Source organism: Vipera ursinii (assembly GCF_947247035.1).
Source record: "Vipera ursinii genome assembly, chromosome: 5".
NCBI classification, from domain to species: domain Eukaryota; kingdom Metazoa; phylum Chordata; class Lepidosauria; order Squamata; family Viperidae; genus Vipera; species Vipera ursinii.
In genome coordinates this window covers 47,728,631-47,750,443 of record NC_139518.1, presented here as the reverse complement: position 1 = coordinate 47,750,443, position 21,813 = coordinate 47,728,631, and the positions used below count along the sequence as shown (strand labels likewise).

The 21,813-nt window shown below is 35.6% G+C and overlaps 1 protein-coding gene across 1 annotated transcript in view; it reads right to left on the bottom strand.

The window, feature by feature from the left end:
• Nucleotides 1–21,813, bottom strand: part of CNNM2 (cyclin and CBS domain divalent metal cation transport mediator 2) — a 103,623-nt gene that overhangs the window by 23,808 nt on the left and 58,002 nt on the right. The window contains 3 exon segments of the mRNA XM_083363464.1: nt 970–1,137; nt 1,951–2,093; nt 6,450–6,593. Coding sequence (XP_083219590.1) covers nt 970–1,137; nt 1,951–2,093; nt 6,450–6,593 — 455 coding nt within the window.

The following is a 21,813-nucleotide window of genomic DNA, read 5'->3' as shown; positions in this document are numbered from 1 at the left end:
CTCACATATGTCATACAACCCGCCTTGCCTACCCTACAAGATTCCATCCAAAAAAGGTGCCGGAACTCCATTCTGAGCGTTCTATGAGAAAAAAAGCCCTGTATGTATGTATATATGTATGTGTGTATACACACACACACACACACACACACACACATATATATAAGGTAAAGGTAAAGGTTCCCTGCACGTACGTGCTAGTTGTTTTCGACTCTAGGGGCTGGTGCTCATCTCCGTTTCGAAGCCGAAGAGCCAGTGCTTGTCCGAGGATGTCTCCGTGGTCATGTGGTCGGCATGACTAGACACCAAAGGCACACGGAACGCTGTTACCTTCCCAGCGTAGTGGTCCCTATTTTTCTACTTGCATTTTTACGTGCTTTCGACACCCTCAATCCTACATGGGAAAAGACCCGAATACGCCAAGACCTACATACCTATACCCGTGAAAATTACGAAAACACACACACACACACACCTTTAATCAGATACCTCCAAAATTTTAATAGAAACATACCGTATTTTTTATTGAAAATCAAATTTTTCCACTGTGGCTCAATTTCCCATTAAATAAGATGGCATCGATTGAAATCTTTCTAAAAGAATGACACAGACTGGAACTATGGAAGGAGGAAGTATTACCTTGACTTTTGCCCTCTTCCCTGATATTTTAAACCACTCAGCTCCATCCTCCCACTATCTGCACTGAAAAAAGAGCTCCCACTCTTACTAATAGACCCTTTGCCAATACCTCTGAAGCTGCCATTTATTTTTTAAAAAGCCATTCACTCACTATTAGGATGAAGGGTATCTTCCTTAACCAAATCTTAGGTTGCATTATGCAGGCAGAACAAGTAACAAGGTAATACAGGAACTACGATGACCCTTCTGACCTTAGACACTATCACTGAATAATCATGCTAGTCAGATGAGAGTTACAGGAGAAGCAAATGCTTATAATGATAGTCTGACCTGTAAAATTAGAATGAAGTAATCAATAGGTTTGTTTCGTTGATAGAGGTAGTATTCAGGGGCTTTCTTGTTTTTCTCATCATACTTCAGCTCCTGAATAACATTGGGATGCTTTAGTAGCCTCAGGAGGATCTTTTCAGACATTTGGGATGGGCCAAATGCTTCAACCTCTGAAAACATAAAAACAACTTGATTGATAACGTATAGCACATTTGTTAAGACATAATACATTCATTAGCACATTATTAAAATAAATACAAAAGTAGAACGGCAAATATCTCAGGCCAACACATCTCTGTTAACTTATTACCTCTGTCCTCTGCCACGTACACCATGTCCATGTCACTGCTCAGACTGCCCAAGAATTTATCAATCCATCTGGGCAACATTAGACTGCAGGTACCTGTCTATTCTTTAAGAGAGACCAGAAGTGGAGGAAGCAATTAAAGAAGACATCTTTCTTCTGTTTTTTGTTGCCTACTGCACCTGGAAATTCCACCTAAAATATTTTTCCTCCCAAAAGGAAAAAGGCACACATATAAAAGAAAAAAGGAAACTGCGGAGAAGGTGGGAAGACAAAAGGGGAAGATTTATCTTGAATGGAAAATAGACAGGATTCAGTCCTGCACTTTTGTTTCATTCCAGCAACCATTTTTAATTAAATGAAAGACAAAGAAAGTTACATGATTTTCCTAGGGGTATCCAGTTCAGTTTTAGCCTGATCAAGTCTATGAAAGCAATGTGATGCTGCTCCTTACCCTGGCGCTTTCAAACAATTTTAAGTTGTACTAGCTCTGTTTCTCTTAAACTCTCAGAATTTCTATCAGCACTGACCGTAAAGTGTAAGAGAAGAGAATATAATGAACGAGACACAATATACAATTCCCTGACACAGCTTCCCTACCCCATCCACTATTTCATTGATTCTGTTAACAATTTAGCAGTCAGATCCTAATGTGATAAAAACTTTAATAAACCACACTTGCCTGTTGCTAGGAAACGGTGCATTGCCAAAAGCAACTGTGGTGAGATTTTAACCTTCATTTCACTGTCTGTCTGTTTGAAGGCAGAGAAATCCTGTTTTCTCTCCCGATGGGCTACTTTCTTTTTGGTCTTGTTATCAGCTAGAGATAAAACAAATAAAATATTCATTACATTTCATTCCAGTGTTTACCTTGTGATTCCAGTTTTAACACTGATACACAATTATTACAAGCTGTTGTTATTTACAACAAATAGAAGTTCACAAATCTCTGAGAAACTCCATCCATCTAATTAAAAATTTGTGATATCGAGTAACTTTTGATAAAAGTCTTTACCTTATCAAAGCAAGCTACTGCGTAAATTAATGTAAGATCTGTTTTCATTGCTGCTTTTCTGCATTAAAAATTAGGGCAGTGAGGCTTAAATTATGGCACTGAGGAAGTGTTCCTGCCTTTACAAATAATGACAACAATGAAGAAAAGAGATAATCGGCAGAAAATAATCCAACATTCCTTTGAATAGTGATAGACAAAAAAAATATTTGGCATTTTTGTTTCTCTTGTACCAGCACGTTTTATGCTAATAGGAAAACTGCATTAATTTTAATGGTGTCACAAGTTCAGATGAAACTGTTGGCTATTTTTCATGTACAAGCTAAGGAGAGGTTCATACAATCATAGCTAAAGTCTATAGATTGAAAATCTTCTAGGAGGGAAATGTTTAATGAAATGAGTGTTGCAAATGTCTGATGATTGTGCATAAAAACGATGAGCCAACGTGAAATTAAGGAAACTGTGCTGTAATAGGCATATTTAAATATGCTTATAGAATATAAAAACATACGGCAGAAAAAGACCTAATAATCCATTGAGTCTGCCCTTCGAGTTTGTATTTTCTTTTCTTTTACAATTGATTCTTTTTAGACATAATCTTAAATTTACCAAATATTTCAGACTATTATCAGTATAACAAACTACGTGAAATATATACAGTAAATTATACAGGCTTTCAGTATTTGTAATTTTGTAATTTGTTATTTTTGTAATTTAATTTACAATTTAAATTAGTAATGGAACGTTTAGAGCATGGTGTCCAATCTTTTGTCTTGTCTGTGCCACACTGAGTGAAGAATTGTTTGGGGCAACATATAAAATATATAATATCAGGGCTTTTTTTGTCATAGAACACTCAGAATGGAGTTCCAGCACCTTTTTTGGATGGAACCTTGTAGCATAGGCAAGGCGGGTTGTATGACATGTGTGAGTTCCAGCACCTTTTTCTTTTACAAAAAAAGCACTGTATAATATAGTTAATGTATATAAAATATATAATGATGTTAAAAGTTTATGATCTTGTGGGGATGCATTGTTAGTTGTTCAGGTCTTCATGTGGTCCAGGGGGCACAGGTTGGACCTGCCTGGTTTAACCTGCTATATACCTTGTAGTGCAGATTACATTTTAAAATGGTAACATCAATTATACTAGAAGGATTGTCCTAAGCAGATTTTGTCAAACATATTCTTTTAAAGAGGTTTATGACTATGAAATTTTTTAGTACTAAAGTTTTTATGCCATCTTCTGAAAATAAAATTTGACTGCAGCAAGCATTAACTATTGTTTAGATATTGTGGGTTGAAGCTGTTTGTTTAGTATATATTAAGATTAGCTAATCTCAGACATGTCATACTGTCATAATGTTACTCAACGTCATACTGAGTGTTGCCTTTTAACAAAATGTATGTATCTTTGGGGATTGTGTTATTATGTTATGTTCATATACGCTTTTTTCATAAAAGAAGTATTGAGTGGAATCTGATATCAGATAAAATTTGCCTGAGAAACAGACTTTTTCTTCCTCAGCTCTTCTCCACAGCCAGAGAATTCCTCAACTCTCTCATTTTTCCAGAGGACTTGTGAAGGAGGCTGCAAAAGGAAGGACCCTATTCTGACCCCCCACATAAAGACATTATGGAAACAGTTCCCTAAACCAAACAGGACACAGGATTAGATTAACTAATTTTATATCACAGTAAAGTTACATTAACAGAATCTTGCAAATCTGAAGGCACGAACCTCCTGCTGCCATATCACCATATTGATGCCGAACTTAGTGTGGACACCTGATCGGCATAGCCCACTGCAGCCCAGAACTCCTGAGCTCAAGTGATCCGCCAGCCTCAGCCTCCGGAATAGCTGGATTACAGGCTCACCCCACGGCGCCCGGCTAACTTCCTCCTGCCACTTTTAACTGATTGATCTATTAGGAAGGGTCCTTTCTAAATTTCTTTCTCTCATGGTTAAGCCACTGGGGCTCTTGCATCTCTTGTCTGTTTCCTAGGCAGTATCTCTTCCCTTTTTCCTCCAAGGTCATTCACACATTCTATTACATCAGAAGGGCCTCTGTACAACTTTGTATTGGGTGCCAGTTGTACCTGTTCCTGGATCATGAGGTTCTGCTCACAATTACTCACTCCGTGGTCATCTCCCAAAAGGATTACTGTCGTGCTGCTGCCTTTGAAGAGCATCCAGAAACTCCAGCTGCAATGGCATGGGCAATGATATATGTCTCTAGAAAGACACATTATCCCTTTGATCTTTGAGTTTGCATTGGTTACCAGTTTGACTCCTGGTCCAATTCAAGGTGCTGTTTTTGAGCTTCAAAGCCCTACATGATATGAGGCCATGTTATCTGAGGGACTGCCTCTCCCTGATTACATCTACCCATCCCATCAAGTTTGGCAGGAGAGTCATGCTGTAGGTCATGTGTATGCCAGTGGATTTTAGGGATGCTGCCCAGAGCCACCTTGTGTGAGATGGGCAGCTATGTAGATCTGATAAAACATTAACAAACAGCATTCATGTAGAAAAGGTATAGGTGAAGAGATTTTAATAGGAGCCTAAGATATATCACGTAAGCAAATTGAATAATAGAGTAGAAAGTATCCCAAAGAAAGGCCAGCACAATGGTCCCAGCAAATTGTAGATCATTGCAGAAACACTAGAACCTCCTTAATTGACTGCATAAGGTTATATCTCCAAAGGTGATCTGCTCGGTGTTCTCAAACTATTTAGGAAGTTATATACTGTGAAGTTTGTTTACAAACTAAAGCTAGTGCAGTTGTTTCAGCAGGAGTAGAATACGTATAGCTACTCCTTCAGCAACTTGGCTGTTGCCTGAATCACTAGCTACAGCATGAGGACAGGACTATATCAAACCCACTGTGGAAGAAAACCCATTAGTGGAAAATACCCCTGTCCAGGAAAAGGTACAGCTGGTATACTAACAAATGTTCTAGGTCACAGAACTCATTTGGGCCTCCAATGATGATAAACTACAATCACATACTGAAGAACGCACCCTCCCAACCTGTTGTGATTCAGGGTCAGCCTGTGGGTTCGGCAGTTGGGTCGGACGACTCAGAGGAGGAGGGGGGTGTTGAAGAGCTTGCTGAGGGGGTTGGAGAGCTTGCTGATGAGAGTCCTCAGCCAGGCCCCTCCCACCTGGTCACGACGCAGACCCAGCTGTGTGAGCCTGACAGCGTGGATGAAGATGACCCACAGCTGGCCCTGTTCAAGGACGCCTGACGCAGGAGGCAGTCAATCAGGAGAAAACAGAGGAAGGCAATAGGGCACCTCGGAAGGAGGCAGAGAGAAGCCACGCCCTGAACTGTATAAAAGAGGAATGCGTGGGAGGGCTGGTTTGCTGAAGGCAACCGCTTGAATAGCTCCTGTTTCATGGTTCGTGTCTTGTTTGCTTTGGTATCCATAAATTTGGTAGGCTTAGTTCCAGCCTCTTGCCTTCTTGTAAAAGGGGTTGTCCCTGCCTTTTCTGCAGGGCCGGTAGCAGGCTGGTACAGAACACAACCGAGGCTCTGTGTTGTCAGGATTCAGCTTCTGTATTTGCATTTATTACTGAGTTCAGCATCTGAAAATATGCTTGACCAGATATGACACATAACAAAAATACATGTACATTTTCCAAATGTCTACAGCCCAATCTACATTGTTTTTTCACAACTGTCTCTTTTCCACAACAAACTGAAGTGATGGCACATGAGGTACTACAACCATGCATTGCAGTAGTAAAACTTTTCTGACATTTTCAGAGGAGATATACACTTCTTCTGAGGGCTAATCCAAGCCATTTTGCTGCCTAATTCTTGACAATATTCTTACACTCTCGTGATAGTTGAAGAAAGGTAACAGATCATTTTAAAGCATCAGACTAAGTTAAAGGGTATAAAATCGATCACTTATTGTAAAAATTTGATCCTTTTTCTTCTAAAATAGCTGTCTAGTGATAAGACTGTCTCCTTTTGTTATGATATAGAGGCAGTCACACACATTTTGAATTGGGCCAGGCTTTCAATTTTAGTTCACATTTAATTCATCTCAAAATGTAATTTCCCTCAAAAAAATAAAAAGACAGAAAACTTTTATTACAAGAAGGCCTTTATATAATTCTGAGGGCAAACACTGTGGTGCTTAATACTCACTGTAGAGATCTGTTTCATCTAGAATCTCAGACTTGATGATCTCTTCAATTACATCTTCCAAGGTAACAATGCCCAAGACTTCATAAAAAGGATCCCCTTCCCCTTCATTATTCACCCGCTGCACAATTGCCAAGTGAGATTTACCTGCACAAAGTAGCAGACCAAGAAATTAGAATTTAGAGCAGATTGATTACCTAGTCAGTTCCAAAATGATACAGATGAATCTTGTAATGCAACAACATATAATTTAAGGGATGTCAATGCTTAAAAAACCAACAAAAACAGAAACCTATCTAAAGGTTTACCAAACATTTTTAGAGGCAATCATAACTAGAGACATTTTTTCCTTGTTGGGTACCATAGGAAGTAGGGTTACTTGACTAGTCACATTAATTAGGTAGTTGGAATCAATTTTTCAACATTTTGTCTGAGAAGGTTGGAAATGGAATTAAGGAGCAAAATCAACATATTATTTATAAAGCAGCAAAAAAAGGAAACAGGAAAAACCACACCACTCTAGATAAGCAGTTTCCCTAAATTATGGCAGTACGATTTGGAAGTGCTCTGAGAATCACAAAATGGGGGGAGGGAAGCATAGGAAGTCCCCAAATTATCTAATCCTATTAAGATTTTTCATCTTATAGAACATAGTCTAGTAACAAGGAACAGATGATATCCCTGACATTTCAACTATGCTAAGAAAAATTGAGTTCAAGCATCTTTAATCACTTCACAAAGATCACCATTATCATATCAAATGCAGCAGAATTTGATGTTTGTATCCAAAATATATAAAATATATTAAACAAAACAAGCCTAAACAGCATAAATACAATTAAAGCAATATCCAAACATCAAAGCACAAACAAAGTTTAATATTAAAACAGAAATTTAAACATCAGAGATTAATATTTTTGTAAGCTACCCAGAGTCACTGGTAGCAAGTAGGCGGTCATATAAATTCAAATAAATAAAACCATAAATAAATAGCATACTATCTTCCAAGAAACCTGACACAAAATCTAGTTTGTACTAAATTATGTATGCATATTCTAAAATGATTTGCCCCAATTCCAGCTTATGAATCTAGAAACTGACAATTTTTTTCAATAAACCTAACATTGTTTTTATCAATTGCCCTCTCCTTAGAAAAATGATACTCCACATTTAAATTATTATGATGTGCTATACCATTCATCTACAAACAGTTGAATTTGATCAGTTGAGATTTTAGAGAATCAAAACAATTTTTTACTAAATGGCAGATAAGGACTGCATTTTGTTAAGAAAAAATGGCTGAAAATTAAATATGACATTAACTAATGGTTGTAACTTAAGTGAAAAATTATCTGTATGTGTATCAGCCTTTTGGCCACAGTAAAAGCATGGAGAATCCATTTATATTGTTTAGTTGTCAAATTTCATGTATTTGTATGTAGTTCAAAAGAATATTATAGATAGACTATAGAAGATTATTTCAATAAATGATTATTTCAGCAAGATTACCATAGGCCTAAATTTGGAAAGATTTGACATTACTTATTATGAAGAAATGGTTGGTGAAGATAATAATCTTGCTGAAATAGGTAAACTGACTTCTTTGATTAGAGAAAAAGCATTATGTACACTTATTGGTGACTGAAAGCCTCTTATGGATTTTTTGGGTAAAAATGAAAAAATGAACAAAAATGACTTATGGTTTTGATGATTAGACAGGATAGATTATAGAAAGAAGGTAACTTTAGAGAGAGCTTAAATATCTTTGTACATATAACTGTTATGAATAATATTGGAAGTTACTTCTTCATATCTTTTTTCTTTCTTTTCTACTTTTCTTCAATTTTTCTTTTTTGCATTTTTTCTTTTCTTTTTAGTTTTTTTCTTCTTGTTCAAAAGTTTTAATTACAAATTATACAAAAAGAGATATTAACCTCTGAAAATTTTACTTTTAGTCATAGTCATATTTAGATGGTTTACTACTTTCTCCCAAAACTTACTAAATATAAAAAGGTAAAAGGTAAAGGTTCCCCCGCACATGCCTGCTAGTCGTTTCCAACTCTAGGGGCCGGTGCTCATCTCCGTTTCAAAGCTGAAGAGCCAGCACTTGTCCGAGGACATCTCCGTGGTCATGTGACCGGCATGACTAGATGCCAAAGGCACACGGAACACTGTTACCTTCCCACCGTAGTGGTCCCTATTTTTCTACTTGCATTTTTATGTGCTTTCGAACTGCTAGGTTGGCAGAAGCTGGGACGAGTAACAGGTGCTCACTCTGTTACATGGCACTCGGGATTCGACCCGCCAAACTACCGACCTTCTGATCGACAAGCGTCCTAACCCACTGAGCCACTATGTCCCTTACTAAATATAGAACAGTGCAAAAACATGTGTTTTAAAGAAGAATTATCCTTATTATATCCCAACAAAATGGTGATTTTGATAGTTATCTATAGAAATATAATGGAGTCCAATTAATTCTAAATATTATTTCAGTTCATTAAAGAACAATACTGGTAATCCTCATTTACCAACTGGAATTAGGACTAGTCATGCAATTACTAAGTAGTGTGGTAGTTAAGCATGATATTACGTGACTGTGCCAACTTACAACCTCAATTCCAGCAGATCTGACTGTGGTTGTGAATCACTATGGGTTGTTAAATACATCACATATGCTAATTGCAAGTGTCTGAATTGTGATTACATGACTGCTGGGACATGGTGTAGACCGCAACTTTGAGAGCCAGTTGTTTCTATTTTCAGCATCATTGTAAGTTTGCCTGGTCACTGAACAAGTGGTTGACAATTGAGGACTACCTGTAAACTACCGTAATTGATATATGACTAATCACATTAAAGTATTCTTTTAGGTGCTTATTAACTAACAACAGCATACTTATCCAGAATTAAAAAATAGCTTAATTCAGACATTCACTCTTTAATTCTATTCTAGGTGTTAGATTACTACCTAAATAGCAGATGCAAAGGGGGAAAAACATTTGTTTAAGTAAGAATTTGGTTCAAATATCTTAGGCTTATTGAACGAGCAATCAAAATATCCTATTCAAGTAAAATGGATGTTTAAAGAATGAAGAAATTCTGGAAACAGAAGATCAGGGAGAAGACTTTAATAATTGACATAGATACTGCATCAGGTCAAAATAATTCAGTTCACTAAACTTCACATCTGCTTTCCCAGGGACCTAACATAAGCAAATTCTTTGAGAATGCTGTCTGTTGAAAGTTAAATTCTTTTGCTATTCCCAGCTTGTGATCATTTAAAAGGAATTTTCCAAAGCAAGGTCTAATATTAGACTCAAAATGAAGTTTCCATTCCACTTACGCGATATTCTCACCAAAGTAACTAATATATAATCTGATTGTCTTGGAGCTACTCATTTAGATGCAGATGACCATACTTCAAATACCAACTGAACCATACTGGCAAAGTTTGTCTCAAAGAAACCTTTACAGCATGAATTGTTATTAAAATCATAATTTGAATTTATAATTATGTACATTATCACATACTTCATTAGACCATAAAAAATGAAAACCCTTCCTTGCATAATTATATTTTGTTATCAATTTGCAATCCATGGTCTCTCAGAAGCAATATAAGTTGTAGTTATTCTAATTGTGTCAAAGAAAGACAATAAAAATTTATTTGGTAGCAGAATACCAGAGTGCAGATACAAGTAAAGATATGGAATCATTTTGACTTAAACTACCCATTTGAATAAACTTTACATTTTAAACTTGAAGTCAATAAAACATATTAATGAAAACAAATAACACAGTTTCATAAAGATTCACTACCCTTCATTTTGTATATTATACTTTGATGCTTTAAAACAGTAAATAAGAAACATGAATACATTTTATTCCAATCTTTAATTATCTATCTATCTATCTATCTATCTATCTATCTATCTATCTATCTATCTATCTATCTATCTATCTCTATCTCTATCTCTATTACTGTATCTATATCTATATATATATGCTCTTTTATAGCTTTATAGAAATTAAATTACTTTTAGAAGAAATATAATATACATTGTGATATCACTAAAAGGATTTTTTTCAACATGCAAATATTAGGAAAAAATTAATGGACCTCTAAATCAAACTAAAGCTATTGAAATGTTAGTTAGTGTGGGTTGTTACAATCATAATAGTTAATTTGCAATGTAATTAGCAGTTTATTTTACTTCTATCTCTCAAAAGTGTGGGGGTTAGGGAGGGAAATGAATGTTCCGGTCTGCACCACTTTTTAGATATGTTGTCTATAGTATGTTTAGGTATGTGTCATGTATGTGTTCACTTTGAAAGCGGGCAACTAAATTTCATTTTTGATGTGTCGCTGTGCCCACAGTAAAAAATGACAATAAAGCTTATCTTATCTTATCTCTTCTTCCCAGGAATGTATGTTTTGACGTGGCTGCATCTAATGCAATAGTGTAAAAAGCAGCAATACAATATATATTTGAAATGGATGGGGGTTATCATTGTGTAGTTTTACATAAGATTTGGGTAATTATTGCTGAAAGATTCATGAAGCATGTGCCAAAGATTTAGATACAGAAATGAATCACAGTATGTTTAATTGCTAAATTAATCAACAGAGCATATACTTATTAATTAATGAGGAATAGTTTTAATAAGTAGGAAATTTTAAAAGATTACAGACTACCTAACAACTACCTATGTTGCTTTGAAGTTATCTATGCAAACGCATTGTCAGACAAATCATGTTTTTTTAGATTAACAAGTAGCGACACTGATAGGTTTATATGTAAATGTGTCTGCATATATAAATACATGTCTACATAATAAAGAAGGTTAGTGATGAAGTTGAGAAGGTGAAGGAAAGGTTTTTAAAGTTCTCTGAAAAGAATCAAGATGGGTTCTTTAATAGTTAACAAAATTATACAACTTAGAACTTGTGATATGTTTGCCAAAAAGAAATTTAACAACTACTTAATGTTATATATTTTTTCTTCATTCCACTTGGTTATCACTGGAAGCTATTGGAACAAACAAGCAACCCCCCCTTGACATTATACAAATATATATATATAGTTTATTAAATAGCTCTCTGCCCATACAGCTGACACCCATCTTTCCCACTCCCACATTAACATATCACTAATTCTGGAGATCTGACAATTCTCCAAACTGAGAAAGGAAGTGGAAAATGAACAAAATATTAGAAAGACCCTAAAGAGAATGAAACTTTAGATGCTTAGAGAAGAACTGAGATAGACAAGCTGAAACAATGGAAATGTTTTCTATGATTCTTAAAATGAAGTAATGTGCACAAAAGGGTATTGTTTATAAAAATATACTTATAATGGAGCAAGAGAAGTTCTCATAGAAACCTAAATCCTTCAGTATGTCAGCATAGTACTTGTGTTGTTGCAATGATGGATAGGAATTCTGAAGGATAGCTTTACATTCTATTATTCCCTGAGAACCCATAGTCCATTTTCTTTCTAAGTTAATAAAAGTTACTTATAATTATTACTTTACTCTGTCAGTCAGACTTGCCAATTTGGTGCCATTTTGTATTTTGAGATCAACATCTTAAGAAAATGGGGGGGGGGGGAAGAAATGAGAGAAATAAGAAACCAAAAAGAATCTGCACATTAATATCAGTGGTACCCTATTGGAAATCAAAGACACAAACTTTTCTGTTTTAGATTGCTTCTTTTATTTGTAAAGTTCCCAATTATGCACATGCTCAAATAGTTTGGTATGAAAGTACTGCCACTTAATCATTCATCCTGATGTGTGTAATTCCATAAATACAAGGCATGATTAAACTTTTAAAATCAGGAAATTAAATTCACTGGCTTTACCAAATGAAAAATGTTGGAGGACTGCAATAGATTGCTGACCTAGTTCAGGATCTTAGGAGTCCTAAAAGTGTTGCCTCCTGGATTCATTGCCAATATTTCTCAATTTTCTAATATCAATTGTCATTTCAAATAATTTGAGGTTTCTACATATAGAAAAAAGATGCCAACAATGTGCAGTTCACATTGGAAAATTTATATTTTTCAAATCTATTTTTATACTTCTTCCAAATTTGCCTTTTACCACATGGGAACCAACCTTGCTGCTAGGCAAGAAAAAAATCTATATCCCCAAATAAGAGGGTGAAACCAAATAAATTCAAATCTCAACTTGGTGTTATATGGAGGATATATTCATTAAATATATGTTTTGAGTAATATTTTTAAGAGCAGCCAGTAAATGCTGCTAATTATGCAAAAATGTAAACTGTTACTTTCACTCATCAAGCTTATAAAAAAACATCCAAAGCAAATGAAATAAGGGACCTAGTAATATTAAGTAACATTTTTACTTTTACTTTTTTAAGCAAACAGATTTACTTTTGACATCAATATGCAATATAATCAGAAATGTGATGGATACCCTAGTAAGTTCTCTATCCGATGACATTTTGAAGCCTTCTACCCTATAGCACCTTGGCCTCTCTGCCACTTTTGGTACTGCCCTTCCTTCAATTTGTTAGCCAACCATTTTAAAAACAAAAACACTGCAGAAGTAGTTTGTTCCAAAGGCCATATCAATAACAGAGGAAATCTTCATGAAATTCTAGGCATTAGATGAGTATTAATAATCAATTTATTAATGGATAATAAGGACCTTACACCATTAACAGCAAGTTCACTTCAGAGTTCCTTAAGTTTTTAACCTGTCAAAGTAACTTTCCCTGCATCTAGTTCCACTGTAACACTTGGGTATAAACGTTAAATTTGTGCCAGAAATAACCACAGTGTTGTGTTATATTGTTTCACCAAACGAAAGGAGTAAAATTACCACGATTACAAATGCTAAACAACACTGAGACAAACATTGATAGTACCATATTATATTTAAAAAATCAAGACTGAATCAGTGTCTATTTCCCTAAAATTAAAGTTACTTGTGCAACACATTGTAGCAATACTTGATTAGTGATTACTCTATCAAAAGAGACCAACTTTTTTTCCCTATTATTCTTGGATTTCTTTCAAGATGTAGTCTTATCTTCAAGAACCATGGAGGAAAACAATAAATGATCAGAACCAGCTGCTTCAAACATGATGTTAAATGTTGGAAATCTCTGTATACCACTAAATCATTTAAGTGTACCCTATCTCCCTGTCAGTGAACTTCAGCATCCGTTTCTGGAAATTCATTACTCTGTACTGGTTTAGCAGACTGGTACTTAAGTTCCATTATTTAATTCTAGTTCAGGTAATTCAGGCAGATGAATCTCTTTGGCTTAGAAAGTTTCATGAACCACATCTTTGGCAGACAGCAGATCATGTACAATCCTTCTCTCCTCTATCTTTTCATTCACTTCCTCATATTCCTCTGGTGATGAGTTGTGATCCTCAAGCCAGCCACATCACTGAAAAAAGAAGAAAGGCAGGTGACCCAGGACAATAAATGTACCACATACAGCTGCCATTGTTACTCCTACAAATAGGAAAAAACAAGGAAGGGAAGGGGGCATGACAATCCAAGGGACATATTTTGCTTGTGATGACACACAGAAGATATGTGAGCTGGGGTAAAAGAATGCATGCAAACTATGAGCATTTGGAAAGGAAAGTAGAAAAACAAGACAAGGAAAGATGTGTGGAAAAATGAGGCCACATTTTTGTGAAGAAACACTAGTAATTACACAATGTGACAGAATGCCAAGAAGTAAAATAAATGAATATATATTGTTATTTCTCTAATAACATGTTTCTCTATTTTTTAATTTATTTTATCTCTATGAGACACAATATCTCTATAATGCAATCCTGAATAGAATACTGTAGCCTAGATTGCAGGTTACAACAGCTTAAAAATATAACATAACACAGCATAGTTAGCTTACCAGTAGCAAAAGTACAATGAGCAATGCTGCCTTTTGTGTTGGCCTTCTCTGTCCTGGTACCACCTGTAAAAAAGTGGAATGCTGGCAGCTCAGATCTTAAGAGTTCTGCTTCTCAGATAACTCAAAGTGTTGATTCTTTGAAGAAACTGTCTCCATGCATAAGGTAAAAAGTTGCTCAGAGATAAAATGTGTACTTGGCATCAGAAGTTATATTGAAGACAGTTCACATGACCAACCTATAAGAAATGCTGTTTTTATACTTCTGTAATTTTTAAATATTGGATCAAGTTGGGGGCACCTCTTTTGGGGCTACTTCTATAGACTTTTTGTACCCCAGTTGTCCTCCAGAGTCTGGAAATACTGTATCTGCAATAGTTTTTTCCTGCCCAGTATCCTCCTGCAGTGTAGATCCCTGAAAGTCTAGTTCACACCATACAAATTATTTTACATCCAATTGTGCAGCATCTTGTGAAATTCATCATTACTTTCCAGATATATCTACAGGTACTGGGCATCCAAATAGAGAAATAAATAATAAAGCTTATATTTCCACAGCTTTCAGAAACACATTGGTAGCATGCCCAATTTGATTTTATCAATATAAAAATGCTTATGCTAATAAACATTTTATGATAACATATAGTGTAAAGAGTTATATCTAAAGAGAACACAACTTTATTTGACCAGAAGTTTAAAGTAGCAGTTAAGATTGAACTGGGAGTGTTGGGGGTCAAGTTTCCTCTCATTCAGGAAAAGTACTGGGCCAAACACTATCACTTAACTCAAAATGTTGCTAGGAGTGAAAAATGGAGGAAGAAATATTCTTCCTTGAGCTCATGAAAGAAAGATGAGATATACGTAATTGTAAGGAATGAATGAGCATTTTATTGATAGAAAGAGAATGGCTAAAGTGTCCAATACAGGATTGTCCATAATGCACATGGAAGACAAGTCCAGTAATTTATTAGCAAATGAATATGAATTTTTCTTCTTGGGTATTAATATTACACTACTTTAGTATCTAAATAAAAAATCAATCTACCATAAGAAACAGCAATTAAAAATCATCATCAGCAGCAGAGGAAGTAGGACACTTAAATTTGCCTTTTCTCCCAAAGCATAAAAAATATCTAAATGTGGTATCATAAACTTATGTTACAGGACGCGGTGGCTCAGTGGGTTAGGACGCTGAGCTTGTCGATCGGAAGGTCAGCAGTTTGGCGGGTCAAATCCTGAGTGTTGCTTAACAGAGTGAGCGCCTGTTACTCGTCCCAGCTTCTGCCAATCCAGCAGTTCGAAAGCATGTAAAAATGCAAGCAGAAAAATAGGGACCACTATAGTGGGAAGGTAACAGCGTTCCGTGCGCCTTTGGCGTCTAGTCATGCCAGCCACATGACCACGGAGACGTCCTCGGACAAGCGCTGGCTCTTCGGCTTTGAAACGGAGATGAGCACCGGCCCCTAGAGTTGGAAACGACTAGCGCGCATGTGCAGGGGAACCTTTACCTTTTACCTTTACCTAAACCTATGTTAGAAAATTTTACATTCAAATTTTACATTCAAAATAGTTACCAAAATAAAAACAATGAAATACTATATTTGTCAAATATCATATCAAAAACCTGTATTTTAGGTCACAGTAACTGGGAAGGATAAATAAAAGAAAGATGCTAGTCCAGGATCCTTTACTGTAAGATCAGCACTGCGTTTAGTAAACTTAATGAAGAAGCCAGAAGTAATTGGATACACAACTATATAAAGAATTCGTTGTTTATGTCTCAAAATTACTATGCAATTGGCTGCATTTTCACTTCTCTGCATGGATTCATAAATTCCATACCAAGTATAAAAAGATATACATACCATATATGTATCTAAATTATATTATTATTATTATTATTATTATTATTATTATTATTATTATTATTATTATTATTATTATTATTATTATATCTCATCTTTTTACATACAGAATTCTTGGCTTAATTCCTCTTGGTAATTTATTTACTTAATTAACTTCATTTTACCTCATCATTTAGTAATTGGAAATGGTTATCTGTGGGACTCTCTCTTTCCCATTGTTTATGCCTATTTGATAAGAACAGGAGGTCTTCCATGCTCTAGGTGCCCACCACAAAGGAAACATTTCCTTACAGCATTTAGAAAATATGCCTTCTCTGTTGACACTTCTGGTCTCTAGAACAGCACTTTCCCCAAAGTCTGCACCTTCCTGATTTTTGTTGTTCTTCAGAAAGTATTAAATTCAGGTACTGGTTGTAACCTTAAAAGTCCCTCATGGCTTTGGATCAGGTTATTTACCAGATTGTCTCTCCCCAATTGTTTCTTTCCAGTTTGGGCATACTCCAGGTACAGTCAGCTAAGAAGTGTTGGCTGGGGGCGGGGCCTTTACTGCCATGGCAGCTGTCCTTCGGAACATCATTCCAGTGAGATTAGATTGGCTTCATCCCTGCTGGCTTTTGTAAGGCCTTGAAAATTTAGCTTTCTGCTCAAGTCTGAGACCATGGGAGTGGTTTGCAGCAAATCTCTGGACTGTAGAAATGATAGATTAGGTCAGTGTGCAAGCTGGCAGAGGAATTCTGGGAATTTGAAGTCCAGACATCTTAAAGCTGGCCAAGCTACTATGCCCAGCTACTATGTGTTTTTATTTTTGTTTTATATTATGTATTTTTTGTTTTGTTCTACTGATGTCAACCATTGTGGGTAAACCAGACAAGAAAAAACTAGATGAGCTAATTCTACTTGATTTTAAGGCTATATTAACAGAATCTTGCAAGTCTGAAGATACAAATTTCCCACCACCCTTTCTAACTGCCTCACAGATCTTTCCTAAATTTCTTCCCCATTAATCCATTGCTGGCTCTTGCCTCTCCTCTGAGTTTCTTTGGCAGCATCTCTTCTCCTTTCCCCGCAAGATCATCCATATGTTCCATTATATTTGTAAACCACATATAGTCACATAAAAATGAAATGGCAATGATATACACTGAATGAATGATCAGGGTTTTCTAACAGGCCCTTCCCAAGGGTGATTTGTGAATTGCTGATACCTTTTTAAGTTTTATATTCTGGATTATTATTTTATGTGTTTTTACTGTTTATTATGCTTTTCACCATTTCTATATGCTCCTGAAGGTTACATGACTGTTAGATAGCTTTATAAATCAAATCACTCGATAAAATATTCTAATATATTGCTTTTCATTTCCTATACTGGGCATCTTTGGCATGATGAGTTCCAGAGGCAATTTTAGAGTAGAATCTTACCTTTACTACCACTAGTATGGACAGTTAGCTGACTTCCTCAGCAAATACAATTCTAAACCCTGTTCGCCTAGGCTGGATAGGTTTGAAGGTTTTTTTAAAAAATAATTCCTATGTATAGCAATGAAGTTTTGGGGAAGGAAAGAGTTAGGTCTACTCTAAGACAAACAAAGAAATTTAACCTATATGGATTTCTAGGAAGAGAAATGAAGTAGCATTGATTTATTTTATTTTGGTTGTGTTCAAGGCCCTTCCTGATTCCTCAGAAAGATATTGAGAGTCTCAATCTCTATTTGGATGAGCCTACCAAAGAAATTCACCCTTGTTTTTCAGTCACTAAAACCAACCCCCATACATGTTGCTGTTATGTTTCTTCATAAATGTTCCTGTAAGTAGATATACTTGTGTCAGTTTATGCCTTAGGTGTTGTAATCTGATAGCGGGTATCATACCTCAGAAAGCCTAGTGCAAATAATAAAGAGATGCACCTGTAAGAACCCTGTGAACCCTTGATTATCAGAAGTCAGCAGGGATTTGTCAAGTACTAATTTTAGCAGGAGAGCCAGTTTGGTGTAATGGAAAAGAAACCAAGAGACCATGAGTTCTGCCTTAGGCATGAAGCTAACTTGGGTGACCTGGGACTACTCTCAGCCCTACAGAAAGGGCAATGGCAAACCACTCCTGAAATCTTGCCCTTCTTTTGTCCAGGCAATACCCAGCAGTTAATACTGACCCAAAGGCAGCCCCTTGCCCAAACCAAGAATAATTTTATTTCTTTTTCTAATTACTTCTCTAATACATTATGCAAATACTCTAGTCATGATATGTCTTGATTTCAGCAAAGCATTTGAGAAAGTACCTCATAATATGCTAATCAGCGGCAATAGGCTGGAGTAAATAACAGTTAAGTGCATACATAGCTGAATTGAAAATAGTGACCAAAGAAAGTTCAACAATAGTTCCTCATCAAATTTAACAAGTGTGGTAAACAATCAAATGAGGTGCCAAAAGAACCAGTCCTGTGCTTCTTTTTAATAATGTTTTCGATGAACAGGTGTACAGAATGCTTACCCAATTTGCAGATGCCAGCAAGATTGCTTGGATACATAATACCCTAGAAGACTAAAATAAAAGTGAAAACAATCCTGATAACTTGGAGAAATGGATTGAAAATAACAGTAAGAAATTTAATAGAGAAGTGCAGTTATTTAATTAGAAAACAATGAAAATCAAATGCAGATACATAAAATGGGATATTGAGATTGAAACTGGGGTTGGTAACAGTTTATGTGGTGGCATTCTTGTAGGAGGGCAGCTGTTAGTCTACAGTGGGGAAAAATCTGGAGTCTTGTAGCACTTTTTCCAACCAACATATATTACTAGAAGGAAGGGTATGATTTTACCCTATTTAGGTTTCTCCTAAAATTACTGCAATGTATATAGTTATCTAAAGGTACAAAGATCTTCAGTTCCCAGTACTGTAAATAATTTCAACTGCACAGAATAACATCTGACTACCTAAGTCTGACCAGTTGGATGATACCAATCATACTTTTAATAAAATATATTAGTTAAAAATATGCTGCTAAATGTTGAAAAAAATATTGGAATAGTAGTTAACTGAATACTCAATGGGAGGCTGTAATGTGATGTACCAAAGTGATTATAAGCCACATCATTTCCCGAGCATTCCACTCCATTCTTTGTCCAGCTCTGGTGACAATACTTAAAGAGTCAGAGAAACCAGAAAGATTCAGAGAAAGCAAGGCAGGTGATTAAGATACTTAGAAACTATTAGCAAAGAAAGCACCAAATAACAGAAGAAAAATTATAGACATAAAATTCTGACATGAAAGAATAGAAAGAAAGTGGGGTATTTTTTTCCAAGTTGTCCCGTGTGTTGTTCATGGAAGCTTTAGGAGTCTCTCCCTCCCTCCCCCCATTGGTTCTGCCCCACTTAACCAGATATAGTTTATTTCTGCAGTGATTATCTAAAAAAAGAATTCAGATTACCCAAATAGCTATTTACCTTACTGTCCCATCAGAATAAAATACATTTTCCACTCAGATTTTCCCACCATTAGAAAATGTGACAAATATTTCAAACTGTTTCTATAAAAGCAATTGGAAAGTATAAAAATAGAAATGTGATCATTTACAGAAAAATTCAGTTATAGCAGACAGAGAGTGAGCAATAGTGAGAGTGTGCTTCCAGTTTATATTTAAGCTATAACTTTCAACATATTTTGTGGTTGACTATGGAGGCAGAAGGTTGCAGGAGGGTACACTATCCCAACTTCCAATTTTAAGCATCTGAGGGTTATTTTACTTACAGTGCAAAATCACATGGTTCATTCACATATTTTTTAAAAAGAACTTAAATAGTACAAAATAATTCAAATAAACCTTTTATATTATATCACACATTCTCAAATTATGGGATAAAGTAAGATTTTAAATGAACTTTACATATAACTTCCTTGATATATAAATAAAGGCATAAGCATCTATAGATAATTATGATAATATAGACAGTAATGTCACCAAACCTCTTACATACTTGTGTCCTAATGTCCAATGCAAGTATATAAGTCACAGAGTTTGTCCCAAGGCATTATGACAGGCATTTATTGCTTACCACCACCACCACCCAAAAGCCTGATTTTGATGCCAGTTAATTGAGACTTAAAAAATGCCAGAACGTTGGAAATATTATAGATCTTTGAAGAATGATCTTCAGTATCTACAATACCAACAGCATCACTATGATGTCTAATACTATGAATAGACGATGTCCAATATATGTGACAGGAGCAAGTGGAGCAAATTTTGTCTGATAAGACAGAGAAAATATCAAAAGTGGAACTACAAATGACAGACCAAGAAAATGATTTGGAAAAATACACTTTACTAGATATACAAAAGAAACTGGCTGAAGTTTTAAAAATTAAAGAGGAAATATAAAATACAAGCTAAGAGAATGACTTTTGGAAAATATTTCCTTGCTGAATCTACAAGAGAGGTTTGTAAAACCCTTGAAGAAGTCTATATTTTGGAGTAAGAAGAATAGAAGAGAAATCCTACAACAATATTTGAATGGGCTAAAGTAAAAGTAAAGAAGCAATATAAAGTCAGTTTATTTGATCAAAGTTAAAATAAGACTTTTGGGGTTTTTGCAAAGTTCTGGCAACCCTTTACAGACATTTTGCTGACACCAGGATTGAAAAGTTGATGTTTTATGATTCTATTTATAGATAAGAGATGAGATATGGAATAAAGAAATATCTGTTTGTAACCTTATATGGGATGAAGAGTTACAAAATTTGCCTATTATTGTTGTAATTAAGATTGGGAGTCACTTCTTTATATATTTCTTGGTTTTTCTTTACCATATTCTTTCTTTGCTTTTTCATCTTTCATTCTGCACTTTTTATTCTTCTCACCATTCTTTTTTCTTTCTCCAAATTTAGTTTGTAGATCTTTTACTACTGTAATCAAAATCCTTAATGAAAAATTATATACCAATAAAGGAAAAAACCCTCGATAATTTGAATTTATTTATATACAGGTGTTAAATAGCAGCAGGGACGCGGTGGCTCAGTGGGTTAGGATGCTGAGCTTGTTGATCGGAAGGTCAGCAGTTTGGCGGGTCGAATCCCGAGTGCCGCATAACAGAGTGAGCGCCTGTTACTTGTCCCAGCTTCTGCCAACCTAGCAGTTCGAAAGCACGTAAAAATGCAAGTAGAAAAATAGGGACCACTATGGTGGGAAGGTAACAGCGTTCCGTGCGCCTTTGGCGTCTAGTCATGCTGGCCACATGATCACGGAGACGTCCTCGGACAAGCGCTGGCTCTTTGGCTTTGAAACGGAGATGAGCACCGGCCCCTAGAGTTGGAAACGACTAGCACGCATGTGCGGGGGAGCCTTTACCTTTACCTTTATTAAATAGCAAGAAGGTTATGTGAAGGACATGATAGCCAGAGCTAATTATTCCAGAAGAATACCAGTTGGTAGTTCAAATCCATAGTGATAGAATCAGGGAAGCTAAAGATCTTTTAGATGAATCTGGAATGAATGCAAAATAAATGTATAATAAGAAAGAATATAGCAATGTGATTTTTCTTTGGATCTTTAATAATCCTATGCATTTTTTCAGACTATGAAGATTAAAAACTAT